We start from the raw sequence: 21,137 nt of genomic DNA on the forward strand, positions 1-21,137 counted from the left end.
GCTTTTGGAAAAACACACATATACAATGAAAGTCATACTATATACACTGTTTTTCTAAAAGCTTTTCCTGGAAAAAGAGTACCTATTATTTTATTCTAGATACCGCTATAATTTTTTAAATCACCTTTGCTGATTACAATAGTTATAAATGGAAAATACAACCCCCCCCCCAAAAATCTGCAAAAACAGTTTCACCCAAAAACCCAACCACTCAGAGTAAACTTTTATGTGTATTTCCTTCTTTCTTTGCATAATACGAATACAGGGTTAAGATCAGATGGTGTACATAATTTTACTTCTTATGACTTCTTAACAGCATAGAACACTACATGCTATGATTAAGTACACCTCAAGAGATCTAGTTCAACCTGCTCTTACATAGTTGTCCTACCTTGGTAACCTAAACTGACCCAATTCCCAAGGCAGATAGGTATGAATTCCTGGAAAAAACATAATAATCATATAAAGTTTACGTTTCTTTCAGACTAAACAGCTTGGTATATCTTCCAGATGACAGCAAGCAAGTGCATAATAATTAGTTTCGCTGTTAAGGGTGCCACTTCTTCCAAGCTTCCACAATCAAATATCTTGCCATCATAATCAAAGCACATTCCCCAGTAAAACATCAATCGCTATTTAAACCTAAAATTATTTAAACCCACAAACAACTAAAAAGAAAGCTAAGCAGCTACGGAAGGAACCCAACTTCAACATAAAAAATAAAAAACCGTTGCCGTCGAGTCGGACTCACAGAGACCCTATAGGACAGAGTAGAAATGCCACATAGTTTCCAAGGAGCGCTGGTGGATTCGAACTGCCGGCCTTTTGCTTAGCGCTTAAGCACTACACCACCAGGGTTTCGAAACCTCAGCATAGTCAAAAGAAATAGTTATCCTAAGATAAAAATAAGCTTCCAAATCCTGTCCACTTGCTTCCCCTTCCTACTACTTGGGGTCGACTGCCTCAGAATAAGGAATAAGGATAGCTGCATGTTCAAAAAATCAGAGAAAAAAGCATGCAGATGCTGTCGCAGACAACTGTCTCAGGCTTCTTCCAACCCAGAGCAAATCTGGAAAATTTTCTGAAGAACAGTTCTCTTACTACCTACTTCATCGCCACCATTTCTTGAAACAGCAAAATCAAGAAAATCTACTACAAGTTTATTTCATGCGAAGAGCCTTCGACTTCAAAATGTCAACTGATTTTTTTTTTTGAGCTTTTCAGAATATTTGACCTTTTTTTTTCCGCCATCGGTCATGTCCTTAGAAATATTCTAGGGATGTTGAAACAGGAACTATTTTGATTTTTTATTTCTGTTGCGCAAACCTTTATGACATTCTGTTTTAACAAAAAAAAAAAAAAAAGGCAAGAAAAGCTCTCTGGCTCTAAGGCGGGTGTGCGCAAGTGGGTGCGCGATGCAGGCGAGGGGATTCTGTTCAACACTGCAGCTGCGACAGAACCTTGAATCCTCGCCGTCGCTGACTATGCTGCCCCGTACAGTCTCAAATTGAGCTGAACATACCGATTCGCTCTTGTGGAAAAAAATCGACGATGGAAAACAAGGTCCTAAAAAATGGGCGAAAAAAAGGTAAGACTCGGGGCCGGTAGTTTATGAGACGAAGCTTTGGGAAGGGAGGCACTTAAATCCACCCCACCGCCCGTACTTCCGGGCCCCGACGCTCTGCCCGGCTCCAGGGAGGCCGTTCTCCCGACCTTGTCTCCCCAGCGGCCTCGCAGTCGGCCGTAAGTCCCATAGCTTCGCAGCCCGGGAAAGCAAGACGGGGGCCTAGAGTCCACCGCTCCGGAGAGAAGCCGATCGCAGCTCAGCAAGCTCTGTGCGGCCGCGTTACCTGTTAAGGAGCAGGGAGGCGGCGCTGAGGCAGAGCAGCAGGAAGCAGAACAGCGGGTACTGACGGCAGATCTCGCGTCCCACGTCCAGCCGCAGCCGCTGCTTCAGTTTCTCCCCCATCGTACGCACCCAGGGCACCATCTCCCGCGCGGCTGAGACTGTGCTACACGCTGAGGCCGAGGTCCAGGCGACCCCCATCAACCTCCAGTGTCCCCGGCCCCGCCCCGCCGGCCCGGCGGCGGACCCACGGAGCCGCCGACTGGCGGACAGTCGCCGCCTGCTGTAGTCGCCCAAGACCCCGCCCCGTGGACCTCGCCGCGCCTGCGCGGCCACCTCCCCTCCCCCTCCCTGGTCAAGGGACAACCGCAGGACGTGCCCGAGGTCACCACCCGACGCAAGGCACTTCGCATCCAGCCGCTCCGCCCTCCCGCCATTCAGAGCAGCGCGCGGGCCTTCCCTGGAGAGGGTTATTCTACTGGTGACCGTCCTTTTCCGGAAATCGAGGAGAAGTTCCAGCACCCGGTAACCGCGTGCATTGCGGAGGAAAGAAAGAAAGGCTGTGGCCGAGCTCTCAGCAAACTACAGCCTCTTGCAGCCGCCCAAGCTCTGCCTGCGCCGGGCCCGCTGGAGACTATAGTCTCCGCGACGCGTATGGCGGAGGAATGGAGCTCCGGGTCGCGCCCCGCTCCTCCCTCCCCCGCCCCCCACGCCCGTTCACCGTAGTCTCAGCTTGCCGGGTGGGTACAGGTCCCAGCTGTGCGCAGCTTTGCGCGACACCCAAAGAGGAGGGGAGAGGGACGCCTTTAGATCCTTACTTTTGACGGAGGTGGGGGGCGGCTAAAACAGCCCTGGAATATGGTACAGTGTAACTTACCAGGCGGCCACCCAGCGAGAGAGCATCTTTTGTGCGCCCACCCACAAGGTAGAGTTCAGTTCATGACAGCCCGCGAGTGTTTGGACTAGATAGGTTGGCAGGTTATGTCCCTCCTCTGTCACTCTTCTCGTGATACCTTCCCTTTACTTACTCATTACGTTTCTAAATTTTAATTTCCGTGTCCTCTGCTACTCTGAGAAATCCAGGAAGACCTTATCGTAAAAATATTTAAGCGGCGAACTAAGCACATGCATTTAATCTTCGCGTTATCACCCCATGTTGTAGGTACTCTCGTTTCTCCCATTTTATAGCTAGATTGCTGAGGGAGAAAGCAACTTGCTCAGGATCACCCAGCTAGCAAACCTGAGATTTGAAGCGAGCCAGCAGCGCTCTCATGCTACCTTTCATTTCTCCTCCCTAGGATTTTACACTCCAAAGTGGGGAGACAGACACAAAGATTACTTTTAAACAAAAAACTACGTTTTTGTGTAATTTCATAAGCATTTTCTCATGCCATTATCCTGAAAACATGGGTCATCTTTAATGGCGCATTATTTTCCTTCTTCAAAATGTACCATCCTTTAACTGTTCCATTAGTGTTGACTACTTGCTTTCTGTTACAATGATTACCATACTTCATCATAAATCCATGCACATTTGTAATTTTTTAGTATCAACTTCATGTACAGTTACTAAAGTAAAAACATTGATTCCTGATACATACTGCCAGATTTCTTCCTAGAATGGGAATACGGATTCTACAGTCTACATTTCAGTGATCCTCACCAACCTTCTGCTGCTCCCTTTCTGATTAAACCCTTTAAAAGACTAAAGTGTAACATCAACGAAAAGCTTAACTGTTTTTGAATTAGCCATCACCCATCTTGTAAGCTTATTAACTTTTCTGGGAAGGTATATTGTTAATCTTTTATATATTTAAAACTTCTTCCTTAAAGGCTTATTCTGAGATTACTGTGCAACTTTTCACTGAGTCGGTTTATTTTAAAAACAAAATGTTTTCAGTTCTATCCAAATTAGACTTTACATCCAACTAAAAGACTTATTTCCCTTAATATGATTTTCTTAACAGACGGAATTTGAATACGCTAACTAGACAATAAATCCAAAAACAAACCCACTGCTGTCAAGTTGATTCCAACCCACAGCGACCCACTAGGACAGAGTAGTACTGCTCCATTGGGTTTCCAAGGCTGTAATCTTAACGGAAGCCAAATGCCACATCTGGATTCCAAATGCAGACCTTTTGGTTAGCAGCAGAGCACCTTAACCACTGCACCACCAAGGCAACAAATTCCCGTGCTCCTCTTAGATTAGAAAAGGAAAAAAAACTAAATTTATGCCATTAGAAAATTTTAAAATCCACACCTAAAACAAAAGGATGTTTCTGTTGCTACAGACCTCATCTAAATAACTTTTATTTCATTAAATGTTTTCTCTAACCTTATAGTCTAGTATCCACTGTTATACACGCACACACAGAACCTAAAGATTTTTTTTCCAACCTTATATTGTTTTGAAATTTCATAGAGGGGATGTGGGATATCCACAGTCAATCCTCACTTCAAAACCAGCACCACCTTCTCCTAGCTAGTATATGTCTTTGAGCAAGGTCAGCTTAATCTATCTCAACCCCTGCATCCTCAACTCAAAAACAAAGATTATCTTCCTTCATAAGGTTTTGCGGAGGATTCCATTGGATGGGGGGGGGGGGAGAGCAGTGCCTTTTGGGTGTCTTTGTACAATGCTTAGTATTTTAAAAATTCAAATTATTTTATAGATTTATGAAAGTGACAAAACCAAGCCAAACCAATTACCTTTATTTGGATTATAATGACCTAAAATGACATATCAAAGCTATACCTTTAGGAAACTGAGGTCCAATGAGGTTAATCGCCTGCCCTAAAGCTCTAGAACTGCAGTGTCCAATACAGTAGCCACTAGCTACATTTAGATACTGAGCACTTGAAATGTGGGTAGTCTGAATTAACATGTACTATAAAAGTAAAATACACATCAGATTTCAAAGACTTCACATAAAAACAATAAAAATCTCATTCCTTTATGAGTTAAGTGTATTTTGGAAAGAATGGGTTAAACAGATTATTGATTTCATGTTTCTTTTTAATGTGGCTACTAGAAAGTTTTATATTATGAATGTGGCTTGCACTATATTTCTACCAGTGTTGCTCTCAACTCAAAACATTAGCTGTGGAGAGCCAATAGAATTGAATGTGTCAGTTGTAAATATTTTTATAAATGCCTTAGTTATCACATGGGTGCTAGGGGTATAGTTTCAAACTACAAAAAACAAAAAATAATGAATTCATCTAAAGGGCTGATAAACATCAAATTACAATCCAATAATATCTCCATTATTTTAATTATTTATTGAATTACAAAGAAGTTTAAGGCACTGTGCTAGATGTGGTGGCAGATACAATGACTTAGATGCATTTTCTGACCTCCAAAGGCTTACAATCTAGTGAAGGAGACAAGTCACACACAGAAATAATGTATCATACAGGGCAGATTTATGTATAAAGAGTGTTTTAAAATGACAGGAAAGGCAAATTTTCAAAACTGGTGAGGATCTGGAAAGGCCTTTGGGAAGACAATTTGCGCAAAGAAACAGGACTCATCTCTTCACTCTGATTTTCCAGGAATCATGCAGCACTAGGCAAAGTAAATTATTTAAAGTGCTTCCACTTAACACAATCCCCCTCACCCCAACAAACTGCACAAATTTCTCTTTATGTCAGTTCAGGAATTAGGAAAGATGGTGTCATATACCTGAATCTCAGTAACCTTAGGCCTACTTAACTCTGACCCTGAGTAACATGTGCCTTTTGACACGTTATTTATGTATCAGGAAGAGAATGGGTAAATGAATATATGCACTATCCCATTCTACTAAGCCAATGAGCCATTTTCAGCCCCTTTCACAGAAATGTCTCCTATAATTTAGAGAATGCTCTCGTAGCACCAGATAGGCATTTCCGAAGCCCTGGTTTATTTCCTGTCTGTGCACATCGAGATATATACATACATACATATTCTGGTACATCTAATGTTATTTTTAGTCCTAATCTTTCATAATACTCTCTTGTCCTCCCAACTTATTCCTGTCCTTGGTTTTCAAAAAAGGAACTCATTACAATGCAGGATTTTTAATTCAAGGGAACAGTATTGAGGGATTTTCATGGGGGTGGGGTGTCTGAGATGTTTAACATGCAGTTATTTAAAAAACAATATTTTTTTGGTAGATGAGGTAAAACCGGAGCCCTGGTATCATAGTGGTTAAGAGCTCAGCTGCTAACCAAAAGGTTGGCAGCTCAAATCCACCAGCCACTCCTTGGAAATCCTATGGAGCAGTTCTACCCTGTCCTATAGGGTCACTATGAGTCAGGCTGACTCAACGGCACCTAACAACAACATGAGGTAAAACCACCGTTAAGATATGAACTTTACAGAATTAGTGGCTCAAATCTACACTCTCTGGGTAAAGGTTATGTTATTACCATGAAATTTTGGGTGGTCTCATTATCTTAGCACCAAAAATTTAGGCATTTCATGTTTTTGTCATCTTATTTCTATGTCATGGAATAACTATCTTTTCAAACCTGTTTCATGGATATAGTAGTTGGTCACAACTTCAGAAAATGTTAAATATTAAGTTAGTAACTGCTTCAAAAGTGAAAATCAAAAAAGGCACTTTTTATAATCTAACATCAACATTATTTAAGATGGCTAATGTTTTTTTTTTCTCCTTTTTTAAGTCACTCCTTAAGTCTTCACCTTATTTACGTTCACTAGAGAGAAAATGGCTTCCTTTCATAACAAGAAAAATGTTAACTATATTATTTCAGATGTTTAAATATACACCTTTCGACTGACTTCAATACCTTCTGGAAGTATTTTGGAAAAGGCTTTGTAATCCTCCCCTTTAGCCTTCATTAACTATTTCCTAAAATATAAATCTAAAGCACTTTGCAATAGTGCCTAAGAACTACCATGAAACTAGGGGCTTGGTTCAAAATTGTGAAAACTCACTAATATTGGTGCTTCAACTCCTTACCTTTGTAAAGTTACCACCAAATAATTAAAATCAGATTTTCTCTTCACTAAAAAGTTAGTTTTCCCATTTTGGCAAGCTGATTCCAGATATAAGAAAATAAACTCAATATAGTATATCTAAATAAAAGCCATCTAATTTTAAAATCTCACATATTAGTAGACAGTTACTATTTAAATTTAACTAAATCAACATAAGATTCTAGAATAGTCTATTTGAATATTATCAGTCATATGGTCTATACTCTTCAGTTTGTGAAACAATATACACCAAGTATATAAGTATACATCAAAATGTATACTTATATATTCACAATAACTTTACTATCCCCAGATACTGAGAGGTTCCATCACTTCTATTTTCAAAGTTTTTAAAAAGCTTACGTAATTAAAAAGTTTTGCTCACTTGCAGTTCATGATTTCTTGTGACTAAGACAACTTCTTGAATACTGCTCATAGAAACACTGATGGCAGAATCGGAGCAAAAATTTTTGTGGGACTACAGGATGGCTGTGAGTCGGAATCAGCTTGAAAGCAGCAGGTTTTTATACTGGCTTCAGAGTTAAAGAGACCAACCATAAATATTCCTATCTTCATAGTCTCAAAGACTGGGTTTTCGAATGTTGATAACAATGTGTTACTCTTAAATTGGTTTAGGCCTATTTATATATTTGGCCTCTGCCAAGTTTCATAGCTTTTATTCTATATAAAGCAGCATATGAAACTTACTGATCACGGCAGGTAACTGGGAGAGTGTAATTACCACATACGCTGTTTGTCAGAAAAAGAATTTTGAAGGGTACTAGTAATATTGAATATAAATGATTCTGAAGATTGTTATTTCAAAGCATACAGGTATCAGATTCTTCATATGTTGCTAGATGCTTTTAAACCATGGTTTTTGCTTCCTTTAGTTACCTTTAAGCAGAGTTTTCTTTTTAATTTATCCCCCAGAAGATCAAAGCCAAGATGTTATGTTCTTGGTGTTCTACAAATTGTACATTAGGGATATTTTTACTATGTTCATTTTTATGACTGTGCAGCAAGACTACCTATATTGGCTGAAGATTTTGGTTTGAGCAGTTGGTTTGGAGTGGGGTAGAATTCCATGATGACACCAGCAATGGGTTGTTTGTATACAGTAGTAATGAAAGATAATAGAGCCCGGGTGGTGCACATGGTTAAGAGCTCCGCTGCTAACCAAAAGGTCAGCAGCTCAAATCCACCAGCAGCTCCTTGGAAACACTGTTGAGCAGTTCTACTCTGTCCTATAGGGTCTCTATGAGTCAGAACCATTTTGACAGCACATAACAATAGAAGGTAAGGTTAGAAAGATCAGCTGAAGCCAAATTATAAAATTTTAAATGACATACATAGCTTGCATTTTCAAGACCCCAGAATGATCAGCCAGACCTGAACTTCCTGAAGGATAGTAAGCTTTTGATACAGAGAGGATATTCCAGGCCTATTTAATAACAAAAGAAATGATTGATAAAATGTGGCTGCATATGATAAAGAGAAATTAACTGAACAATTGTCTCTGACAGAGCAGAGCACTCCAATGTGTACAGCATGAAATGCAGAACTGGCACATAACACAGAAATCAATCAAATTCTGACATTAAAACAGTTCACACAGATGTGATGCGAAGTTGTGTTGGTGAGACCAGAGGCAAGTATAGAGAAAAAGAGAAAGGATAGGTAAGAATGCAGTGAGACCCCAGCCTAGCGCCAAAGACACTTTTTCAACTCGTGACTCAATGTAGTAAATGCCAGGGAGGTTAAGGCTTTTAAAATATACATAATTTCCTATCAGGTTACTGGTATTCAGTGAAGTTCTTGCAAATAGTAGAGGAAACCCAACTTAACAAGTATCATTCCAAAACCACCATGCTCCATACAAAGTGCAATAAAATGCTTTATCCGTACAAAGTGCAATAAAATGCTTTACGCAGAGAATGAAAAACCTAAGATTTCAAGCTAAAGGTGGTTTATTGGGGGGAGGAGGGAGGAGGATAACCAGTGCTTAGAAAAACACCTCTGCTACTATAGGTGATATATGTTGGCACTATAATTTTCAGAGAACACTTGAAATATTAGCAATAAATTAAAGAGGATGGTTAACAGTTAAAGGCTGCCTTGTACTTCCTGATCAGGTTCATTAATGTATTAGCTTTAATGAAGAGTTTTGCCTAGTTTCAAAGAGATTTGATAAATGGACACTTAAGGGTGTAAAAATAAAAATAGTAATTACTACCACAAAAGCACGTAGATGTTGCTTGTTGATGTATTCTCTATGTAATTCCAGTTGAGTCCCAACTAGTCCGGTATTTAGGAAATTTGGGGATACCTTCTGGACTGTCTAATGAGGGGCTGATACAGTTCTCTCTCTCAGAATATACCTGGGCTCCAGTATTAACTGTAAGGCAGAAAGTACCTGCTTTACTTTCTCTACTATGTAGAATATCACATAAATATGAGGCAAGTTCATACATGTAAGATACTACAGAGTGAAAAATAAATGTAACATTTCTTATGTTTTGTGAAACTAAGCTTTCACAACCAAGGTATGAAATGTAGCAAAAATTCTTCGAAGCACGACTTTGCCAGAAATATAAGCTAAATGTCATAGAATGCTGTGAGCTGGGAAAAAAAAAAATCAATTTAATCTCTTTCTACAGGTAATGAAGCTCAGGTCCAGAGGTTAAATTTGCTTTTGCATAAAACTGTTTTCATTAAATGGCTCAGTGACAGGAAGAAAATATTTTTATCAGCTAGAAGTGTTGGGGGGTAAAGAAAGGAGGCATAGAAGTCATATTGAAATCAGTAAAACTGTATTAATGCACATACGGTATTTTAATTTAGCAACCTATACCTTTGTAAGTTTACATAAAACACAGGCCACATCAGGCTTATCAAGAACAGCCCTCATATGAATACAAGAGAGATCAATTCAAGATATAAGTGCACCATATGTCCATCAATTTTAATTGAGTCTACAGTTAAGAAGCTTAATTTTCCTCTTTAGTTTCCTGGTATGTGCATTGTGTGTGTGTGTGTATATACATGTAACAGCTAATTAGGAACAAATATTCTACAATCTAGAAGAGGTCAATAACAGCCAAAAGCCTCAAGATCTTTGAGGTGACTTTATGTGGGAAAACTTAAGTATTATAAAGGATTTAGGCTCTAATAAGCAAAGCAGCTGCCCTGGTGGCGCAGTGGTTAAAGTGCTTGGCTGCTGAAAGGTTGGCAGTTCGAACCCACCAGCCACGCCTCGGGAGAAAGATTGTGGCAGTTTGCTTCCATAAACATTTACGGCCTTGGAAACTCTACGGGGCAGTTCTACTTTGTCCTATAGGGTTGCTATGAGCCAGAATCGACTTCATGGCAGTGGGTTTTGGTTTGGTTTAATAAGCAAAGACAGGAGCATATAACATAAATATAAAAGCATATATTCCACAAAATAGATTAACAAAGGCTCTCATCAAATCCCAAAATAACAAATCTGGAAGAAGGTAGGAGTTGAGGGATCTCTGCCACAATATAAAAATAAGTGTCATTACCTGATAAAATAGCAAGACGTTCAGGTTGTCAAATGGAAATGGAAAAAAACAAAATGCTCAATGCTTTGTTTTCAAATGTTCAGAAATTATATGCCAAAACATTTTCTGAACCCACCGTACTGTTCCCTAATCCTTTTGGAGACCTTTCCCCCACAAAAGAGAAAAAAAAAATTTGATTTGCCCAGTCAAAAATGTCACTATGCTTGCATCCTTAGCTACAAAACATCCTCTATGCTAGGTGCCATTCAGTTCTTTTCTAGATATTTTAAGTGAATTGATATGAAAGTGATAACACATCAAGATGGTTCCTTCTAATAAATTCAAAATAAAGTGCAGCTTAGTTTTGACTACCCAGTTTTATTTTAAAAAGCACTTTTTTGTACTCAACAATTTAGGTACAAAAGATGAAATGAGGCTCATATTAACTTTGCACTCAAAACAAGGGACAGGGATAATTTTCAATGCGAGGAATGAGTGGGAAGAAAAAGACAAGACCGCTGGTTTGCAGAAGGGAAAGAAATACAGGTGATTAACTCAAAGGTCTGTAAAACCACCTTCAAGAACCACCTCCCTCCTCAAAGTGAATAACCTACCTGGGAAGGCATCAGGACTACTGCTTATCTCCCTGCTCTCAAGAAAGCTAAAATAAATCCCGTTCGCATGTACCTCACGCACACAGAACTTGCCGCCAGTCTCTCGTTTAGTGGACAGGCCCAACACTACTAATCAACCACATCCTTCTTTCATAAATATGAATAATAACAAAGAGTCACCGAGCATTTGAAAAAATTCAGAAGCACAAAAAGAAATAACCAATGTAAACTAGTATTTTAACTCATCCTAGAAGTGGTAACTTTGAAAAAAACTTAGCATTCAAGAGTGATCAAAATAGCGTATGCACTGTTTTGCTACACTGCTAGAATTTAAAAGGTGACATTTTCTAGCAAGTATTAAAATTTAAAGCAATGGATGAGGAAAAAAGTTTAAACGCAAGAGAATCAATCCAGGACAGTCCAATTCTTCCAATCCAAGCTCCAGAGAGAGCAGAAAAACAAGCCGGAGAAAGTGAAAAGCAAAACTGACTAACAAAGAAACTACAGAGAGTTCAAGTTAACAAGCAAAATAAATGAAGATCTATGCATACAGCCTTAGGAAATTTTAGAAAACTGAGTAAAAAAAAGTCTGAATGTCTCCATGAGGAAAAAAAATACAAAGAATGGACTGCATTCAAATCAGACTTGTCATCAGCAACACTGCACACTAAAAGACGGTGGAACAATACCTTCAAAGTTCTGATGGAAAGTGACAATGCAGCTGAAATTCTATGTCCAAACTCTTATCAAACAACGAGTGAAACAGGTATTTCCCAGTATGCAAGACTGTTTACTGTTCATGTACCCTTTCTAAATGATTAGTTGAGAACATACAGTGGCAGGAAAAGGGAATCCAAGAGGAAGGTAGAACTGAAGAAACTGAGACCCCAGCAACACAACAGTGCAAAAACTCCCAGGATGACAGCAGTATATACAGCATCCAACAGTACAATAGAGCGCAGCATAATTACCTTTTCTTCTGCTAACAAGAAAAAGTTAATTAGAAACTTAACGAAAACTCAAATTCATAATCCATATTTTAACACTGGCATGAATCTAAGCAATTGATGAACATGGAAGAATTCATTTTATCCATACTCTTGGAATTTTGCTCTCTAAAGGGCATGAGTTTTGGCTAACTAGAATCATTTATCTGTGGATCTAAACATATTACTTATTTAAAACGTTGTTTTGGCTATCTAGGTCTAGAAGCAAAGTATGACAAGGCAATTCGTTATGAAATATTATAAACTTGATGGCAGAAGAGTAAAGATATTGCTAACAGGAGTTGGGAGAAGAAAACAAAAATAAAGTATGAGTGTGCCGTTTCCTTATACAGAGAGGAATAAACAGATAATAAAATTGGTAGTAGGGAATTAAGTGTATTTAAAGCAATAAAGGTAACTAATTGAATTTAAAATAGTTGGGCAAAAGAACAGGAGTGGTATAAGCTAAATTGCTCACAAGGGATAAAGAAGTAACTGCTTAAAGTTGGTAATTAATAAAGGTATAATACGTGTAACTACCATAAACTAAAGAGAGGGGTTATCTCTGCATAGAGCAGGGTTTTAGGCAGAAAAGTAGACTTTCATATCCTCTGCTGTTTGCATGTTTTCCAAGTACAGATCTCTTTAAAGTGCCATCAGTCAAGTATACATAAGCATAAATAACACCTTTACCTATCATTACTCAAATTAGGAGGTATATACACACTGTAATCAGAGACAGTGCCTTAAACTCAAAACCTTTTATTTTTCAGCCTGACTTTTCAGGTAATTTAATTTCAACCACCTACCTTTGATAAGTAATATAAAGCTATTGATATGGATGCAACTAATGCTCTAAGGTTATTTTAAAATATAATAAAATGGATTACTCTTAGGAATAGCTGTTTTCAAGACTTTCAGTTATCCAGCCTTCCTGCATCTCTCAGGATCTCAACATCTCCTATACTCTCATCTTCAAAAGTGCTCTGTAAAAGGATCTTTATGAGCTAAAAGCCATCTAGACTCTTAACCAGCAAAACATGTGTCACTACCTCAAAAAAATATATAGTATAAACAAGGAATCTGCAAGTTGATACTGTTTTTGTTCAGCAAATTAAATTGAACATAAACGAAAATTGCCTGATTTCCTTAGGTCCACTGATAAAGATGACTTGTGACCCCCTTTTTCTCTAATTTCAAATAATAAAAATGTAAATAGTTAACTTTCACATAGGGTTAATGATTACAATTAATAAAACATAAAGCAGTCTACAGATTGAAGACCAACTTTTCCATAATATCAAGACAATTTATGATTTTTTGGGGGGAAACTGTCAGATTGACAGGCTGCCAATTTCAATATGGATCTTCAAAATCTGATTTAAAACATTAGCATTTTATGTTTTTTTTAAAAAAAAAAAAAACCTCCACATTGTAAAACATGTGGTTCAAGATGCTCCATTTTTTCAAGTTAACATGTTACCATTAAGCCTTACTCAACAAGTAAGCTAAATTTCCACTACAAAATGAAAACTATCTTCAGAGATTTTTTTAAAAATGTCTTAAAATATGTCTGCCTAATATCATTAATTCAGATTTCCCTGCCCTCATGGAGCTTCCATTCTAAAAGGAGGTAAATAAATCATGTAAAGAAGAAACTGCATGATCTTAAAGAATTAAGTAACAATTTAAAAAACTGATAAAAGAGGTTCTAGGAGGGATAAGCCAAAGAAACAGTAACTCCACCTACTTGCTGGGCCCCTAATTTTGTTTCCCTAAAAGCTAAATGCATCTTCAAGAAATACAAGAGATCAATTAAGACCTGTTAAATGATGTAATTGCAGAATAAATACTTTTTCAAATTTTTAATTCTAATTATAAATGAAGCTGATGTTAGGCAGGGTACGCCTGTCCTTAATTATGTTGAAGAATTCCTAGCAATTTAATTTCTGCAAATTCATGAAGATTTTTACTATTTCAAGAACAAAGCAATAAGGTACAAATTAAATCTTGCCAAAGTAACATTCTGTATCACACATAGGCATGTGGAACAGAATTAAAAACGTATTCTGTCAATTTTTCTGGATGACCTTTGACATATATTGCTAATTACTTCTCTCGAAGCACAATCCAAATATTAAATATACTGAAACAATTAGTATGTTTTCCTAATTTTTCATGACATGTTAAAGCAATTTTAGAGCTCTAATTCATGAGTCTTATAATTAAAGCAACATGAACATTGACATTTTAACAGTTATATTCTTTGAAAAAAATGAAGTCATAGGGGTTCTTATATACCTAGTTTTAGCAATACTGTGTTCAAATGATACCGTACTGGCATTTTCTAATTCTCATGGTAAATTACACTTTGTTCAAAGGCAAGATTACACAAACTTCATTATTATTAAAGGGCAGGTTATTCAAATTTATTTTCTTCATGTCATTTAAATACCATTAAATAAAGTCACAAAAGATCTAAGATGTGGCAACTCTCGATTACATGGTCATGGTATGTTTCTACACGTAACAGACCTGATTTTTATCATCTGGAATCTACAAAACTCTTTTCTACAAATTTTAAATTATGAACAAGCCCTAATCTGCTTATCCTTTAGTTAACTTGTGCTATTTAGTGGCTTAATCACACTAAATTCTTTGCCCTTTTGCCCTGAAAAAAAAAAAAACACTGTAGCTCATAAATGACAGAAGACGCCAAATCCTTTATGTATCCACAAAAATCACTTTCCAAAACAGTCGAAAGCCTAAAATTAGGGCAAGAAATGACAATTCATAAACATTACTGACAGCAGCCTTTAAGAACTTCTCTCTGAATGTCAGAGAAAATCAAATGCAGACATTCATTGAAGCTAAGTAATAAATGAACTATCTTCCTCCTACCCCATTTCACTACTTGTTATGAACACATTTTAGAAAGCTGTTAACAATGACACTGATTTCCAAAACGTGACACCTCCCTCACTCAAAAAAGTAATCTTATTCAGCACCCTAATTTCCACAAGAAAATGTTAAGTACTACTTTGGCATCTGCACAGAAGATTAAACGGGCAGCGGAAAGTTTTCAAAACGCCCTAGTGGTACACCATAATTTTTTAAGTATCGTAACATTTCCATGACTTCTGAAATGAGAAATTTTTTGCACTCATCAGTAAAAATTTTGGAAATCCTAAACAGAAAAAGTGACTTAAAAGGATCCTTGTACTAATCGAGTAGATGAAACTGTACCTGTCCCAAACCCCCCACCCCCAGAAATCCTAGGGCTGTTAAGTCAAAAGCTCCAAATTTAAGTTCCCCCTTCTTAAATAGTGATTTATCAACTTCTCTTAATGAACACATTTTAAGCTTTCACCTACCTAACCTCATTTGCAGTCATCTAAATGTGAACATTAGAACAGATTGTTTGTTGTTCTCTCCTCAATTTCTTGCAACCTCAACTTCTCATTTCCAAATCTTCAGAAAGAAAATGTATTTGCTAGTGATAGACAAGGGAAACACACTGAATGGTGGAGCACGTTCCCAGTAACGTAAAAACGAGCTGAATTATCATAACTTCTCCATCGAATCCACTGACATGTATTTGACCAGAGTATTTTCACCATCACTTAATGAAGACCAGCCCTGTACATTTACTCTCAATGTCTCCCCGCCACATGCTTGCAACTGTGGATCTTGGAGAATTTTTTACCAGTCTATTTGCTTTGAATGTATGGGTTACCAAATGATCAAAGAGCTCTAAAGACTCCACGAGTCTACTTAAAAGCTGTTAAATGAAAAATGATGAAATGGAGGACACCCACAATAATTCTTGGACTCCTGGAGATCCTAAGACATGCTACAAAAATAGGTCTTTATTCTTAGGAAAATATAGTCAGAGCTAGCTTCCTTATGCTATACATAAAATCTTAACATCAGAGGCAGTACAGATAGTACAGATAGTTTTTGAACTGATCTCCAAACAAGCACAAACCCACTACGTTGAAAAGAACAGGAAATTTGAGGTTTTTGGCAAAAGACAGTACTTCATACATCTAATCCAAATCAAAGAGCCTGCAGACAGTTTTCAGTGAGATGAAAGGAATGAAATAAATATATAAATTTATGGATAAATAAATGTAAAGACAATTTAAAAATAAGCTAACAAAACTAATTTTTTTAAATTAAAATACTAATCAGGTACAAGCTTTTGTTTCTCAATGCCAGACTTCTAAATGTTTACCTTTCTAAGACTACTGTCAATGTCATTAAAAACCTAATCTCTGACCCAGAGTGTTAGCTGTAATACTGATTTGCACTTTTTTATAAAAAAGATTTTTTTTTTCCCAACTGAATGCTTCTGGTCCTGAAAAATATTTTAGGCATTTTATTGCTAAAGGCAGACTGTGGTACTAATGGAATTTATCTTAAGTACCTTAAAAAAGTTGACAAGACTCAAAAAAATCCACCTACTATTTTGCCCACAGTTAAAAATGTCTGCAAACATTGGCTCATAATTAGCATCTTATGATACGTAGTGGCACACCCTATTGAGTGGTATGATTACTGAATAATTTATACTACACCTTAAAGCATTCCAGGTCTGTTCCTTTGATGTATTGTCACTTAAGCTCTTTCTTCATTAATTCTACACCCACCACTGAATTCCTATGATTAGAAAAAAATTTTATGGTATACATCATTGGGGAAAAGATGGTCATGGTAGGTATTTTTTTAAAGTTTTAGGAAACTATCATTCAATCTACGGTTAGCTCCCTCTTCTACATGTACAAAACCCTCCTATTTTTTAACTTCTCCCCTTAAAAATACAGACTACATGTCATACTCTGTAGTAACAGTGGTCTTTTGCTATGTTTCTGATCAACAGTCACTTTTGGCTTAGCAATCAAAAAAGTTGTCCTGCATGTATAATTTTGCCCATCTACCATGTGGCTCATCAGTCTTTCCAAATGTTTTATATACAATTGAATACCGCGGGTCATCCCATCAATCCATTTCTATGTTTTTCCATATGATTATGAGGAAAATGCTAATATTTTGTTAAGTCCTGCTTACAATAATTGGTAGAAACTTTCTCATGGCGCTACAGCAACCGCCGTCACGAGTGTGCAACAGCCTTTTGTGCTCAATTCTCCCTTCATCTCTAGTATCTTATTCAGTTGTAATGGCTGAAAATATTCCATAAAAAGCATGTTTGGTAGAATACGTATAACACAATTTTGTCACAAATCAACTTTCTGAAAATTTATAAACTAAAATTTATGATTACTTTTGACTGCCAAGTAGTCTGCAGAAACAAAATCTTGCGTCTGTTTTGGTTAGGTAACTCAAGTTTTCTTTTTAACATTCAGAATGCTTTATGGATACATTTTTCACCCCAAGGAAGGGAATTGACTCTTAGATTTCAGACCCTTGCCTTGACAATACACATAAAAATTTTTAACTTGTCTGTCCATTCTTTGAAGCTGTCAAAGCCAAGAACCCATAAACAAATCACAAAGAGCAATAACCTACAATATTTAACATTCCCCCTTAACATGTTGACATTTTTACTAAAGGATTAGTTATTTTTGCATTTCCATTTCTTATATCCCATGACATTCCATATAAATTGCATTATTGCTTTATAGGCCACACAACATTCAGAAGTATGTTTATATGCATTGCCTGTTTCCTTGATCTCTGATAAGAGTTTGATACGGATTTTACTACAGAAATTTAAGTTTGAAAATACCAGTTAGTATTTCTTCTCAGAACTTAATTGTTCACATCACTAATAACTACATGCATATTTAGCTCTGATTATATTGCTCAAAAACTGCACCCATTATCAGAACAGTGCAAATGATATTTAATTTTAAAAGCAATTATAATGGCTTGAATTCAGTTATTCGAATGAACACTGTCAAGTAATTTCACTTCAGCATGTATATACTTCATCACCCCTGTCTACGTTAGCCTTCTTTAAGTATAACCAACATTTCTTCAAAATTTCTTTGTATCATCAGTTTTCCCTCCCGAGTCCCCAAACTAAGAATGCCAAATAGTCTTGGAAATCCACAGCTCCATGGTATTTTAATGCTTAAGGAACACCTTTGTGGACTCACAAAAGTGTTCATCTTTCAACTTTGACAATGCAGTTCTACTGAAGTCAAACAAACTTGCCCTAAATCCCAACAAATAATTCTGAGAATCAACTTAAACACCTTGACAGTGTCCCTTAAAAACAGTATGACAGTAAAGTGCCAATAGGCATGGCAATGACCTCTTTGATAGGATCATTTAACTCCCTGGTACTGTGAAACGCCAGCACCAAGGATTACACTGAGATTCAATTTTACTGAAGGCTACATTTAGTTTACCCACTTCTCATGAACCTATTATACTCATTATGTTAGAATGAAATGTAAATGGTTTGTGTAGCCCTCAAACTTACACTAAGATTTGAGAGATATGTACTTTAAAAAAGCACGGGGTAATATAAAAAATCAGTGGCAGAAAGTTTCATTAAGCACCAGGAACTAATTTTTGTCACCCCATACTCATTTGTAGGTAAATTTCAATAACCGGCAAGGCACATTTACATATATTCCAATGAATACTTATTGACAAATTTTAAATTACACTCTATGTCCCAGCTATCCCAGTAACTGACATACAACATACTAAAATGATTTATTAAGATAACATAAAAAAACCAATTAATGTGAAACATACAGCCTATTGGCAACCACTATTCTAAAATTATGTAAGTACAAGCAAACATACTGAAATGTGTGCAATCCTAAGTTTTTAAACCAGAAGATTTCTACTAACACACATTTATATTAATGACACATAAAAAAAATAAAAACTTTATTACAAAAATAAGTTACACTCGCCTCCAGCTTACAGTATAAAACAATTTTATTTGCAGGAATGCAAAATGATTGTTTGCCATGAGCATTTTGAACATATGACACGTCTAATTTTCTTGTTAAATTTGCATTTACTGGGGAACTGGTGTGTATAAAACCTTAATTAAGTATAATAAGCTCTGATCTTCATCATGGTGCCTATTGGGTATGTGATATAACTGCAGTATCCCTTTGGGGAAGGGGAGAAGGAAATTCTTTATACCAAGTCCTAATTAAACAATAATTTCACTTTTGACTTTAAGCTATAAACTTAGGACTTGGCAAAAAATTTTTCTGAGGGTGATTCAATAGAGGATGCTTCACCACTGAACACTCACTGTCATCAAGGTGCTTCAGAAAATTAAAAACATAGCACAAATGATTGTACTCTACTCTACAAGTTATCATGACCTGCATAAGAAATGGAAAGCTGATTCACATTTTTGCAGTGATCAGCAATAAGAAATGCACTAATGAAACATACCTTTTACCTAAAAAGCTAAACTACAGCCATACTAATTTCTATGATTTTATGAAAAAAACTTCAAAATATCCAAATGTCAGGCTTAGCTGTACAACTGTCAGTTTTAGTCTGACTTTTTATAAAGGGACACTGCAGTATTTAGTACAAGTTCGGATGCATTTTTTTTTTTTTTGAACATCTGATGTCTTACAAAAGTAACATCTTCCTAAACTATTATACATCCAAATAACTACAATATCTGAAGAAGCAAGGCTGCTTTTTCAGCCACAAAATACGACAAAAGCAAGGCCTGTTATGATGGTCATGAGGAAGTCTTACAAGCCTCTGAAACTAAAGGCAACTAAGAATGTTACATTTGGTATATTAAAATCTTACCCTCATATCATATTTAACAAGCCTTGCTTTTATCTACAAAGATTTTCTATGTACAGTACATAGGGTATAGTTCAATCCTCTGCTACTGAGGTAGTTAACCAACCCTTTAAAAAAGGTTCTGAAAAGAACCACTATCTGGAATGCCTGACTAACCAGCTCTGATGATTACACCTGAAACTGCATATCTGAAACACAATTCAAAAGTGATTACTATAAAAAAGATATAGACAATCATGATTAACCTTGGTGAGCAGAAATAAGATTTAAGGATACCAACAATGGCATTCATCTATACCACTGCAATAAAATTTAAATGCACAAATTCAAGAGAATATTTCAGAATATCACTGCTGGGATCCTTAATCTAAAAAACCATAGGGGAAAAATCTACTTAGAGCAGATTTTTTAAAGAGAAGAACTTTATTCTTTATTAAGATACCATGCTAGAAGTTATGAAGGATTTTTGTTGGAACACATTTGGAAAATAGAGTAGCTTTAGTTTAATAACTTGCACTGCAGAGAAAATTGTTAAAGAAATTCATATCAAAGTCCAAGTATTAGTTCAATGTCCTGTATTTGATTCCATGATCTTCATAGGAAGGTCTTCTGCAATAGAATATGCTCCTATACAGCCGACATATTTAAGGTTGCTTGATTTCCTTACCATTACTCCACTGCAAGCTTCTGGTGTAATCCCACATAGCAAGTCAGTCTTCATTGTAACAGGTCAGGACCGGCCTCGACCCCTTTTCCCTGCTAGCCAGGTAACAAAAGGAATCAGTTAGATAAATCATTTAACTTAATAATTTGTACATACAAAATGATAACATTAAAAAAATAAGAAAAGCTTTAACATAGTAATTCTTAATATGAAGTCTAACCCAAAAAAGTTACCTTTGATAACTATTAACTTAAAAGTTCTTTTTGCTTGTTTTGAGTTGAGATTTTTTGCCCCCCCCCTACTTTTGGGTGGGGGACTAGAGAGAGGTTTGAAAACCCCACTTTGTTCACAAACTGATTTTATTTGAAAAAACAAAAGCTAAAGAAACACCTAACAGAAGTTACATCTTAAGGCATTTTCCCCCGTTAACTTGCAAGATACCTTTTTTTTTTTTTGAGATGTAAAGTAAGTAATGATAGAATATGCGGAAAGCAAACATCTGAGATTTGACGTTGACGTTTCAAATTCACTGATTAACATTTTTTTCATCATTTGATCTTTCAAAAGTCACATTATTTTTCACAGGCAGGCTTACTGTCACTGTCAGACGTAAATCTTTAAATTTAAGGAAGGGGTGGAGGTACAGAAGTAGGGAATGGGTTTTAAATCTTTTTATTATTGTCCTAGAGCCTACCCCCCCATTCTAATATTTAGAAGGTTAATATTTTCACCACCATTACTGTTAT

The 21,137-nt window shown here is 36.7% G+C and overlaps 2 protein-coding genes across 12 annotated transcripts in view; both read right to left on the reverse strand.

Moving 5' to 3' along the window:
* SNX14 (sorting nexin 14) overlaps positions 1-2,130 on the reverse strand; it is a 127,582-nt gene extending 125,452 nt beyond the window's left edge. For 3 of the 6 annotated variants that reach the window (XM_023544080.2, XM_010586394.3, XM_064288743.1), the window contains exon 1: positions 1,851-2,130. In XM_023544080.2, coding sequence (XP_023399848.1) covers positions 1,851-2,047 — 197 coding nt within the window. In that variant the 5' untranslated portion in view covers positions 2,048-2,130. The remainder of the gene's footprint in view (positions 1-1,850) is intronic. The other 3 variants (XM_023544093.2, XM_010586397.3, XM_003404371.4) reach the window with 1 other exon arrangement.
* A 9,724-nt stretch (positions 2,131-11,854) lies between these two features.
* Positions 11,855-21,137, reverse strand: part of SYNCRIP (synaptotagmin binding cytoplasmic RNA interacting protein) — a 37,113-nt gene continuing 27,830 nt past the window's right edge. For 3 of the 6 annotated variants that reach the window (XM_064288777.1, XM_064288761.1, XM_064288749.1), the window contains one exon: positions 11,855-20,486. In XM_064288777.1, the coding sequence (XP_064144847.1) occupies positions 20,445-20,486 (42 nt within the window). In that variant the 3' untranslated portion in view covers positions 11,855-20,444. Of the gene's footprint in view, positions 20,487-20,538 lie in introns of those variants that run through there. The other 3 variants (XM_064288767.1, XM_064288769.1, XM_064288753.1) reach the window with 3 other exon arrangements.

Source organism: Loxodonta africana, chromosome 1 (assembly GCF_030014295.1).
Source record: "Loxodonta africana isolate mLoxAfr1 chromosome 1, mLoxAfr1.hap2, whole genome shotgun sequence".
Classification (NCBI taxonomy): domain Eukaryota; kingdom Metazoa; phylum Chordata; class Mammalia; order Proboscidea; family Elephantidae; genus Loxodonta; species Loxodonta africana.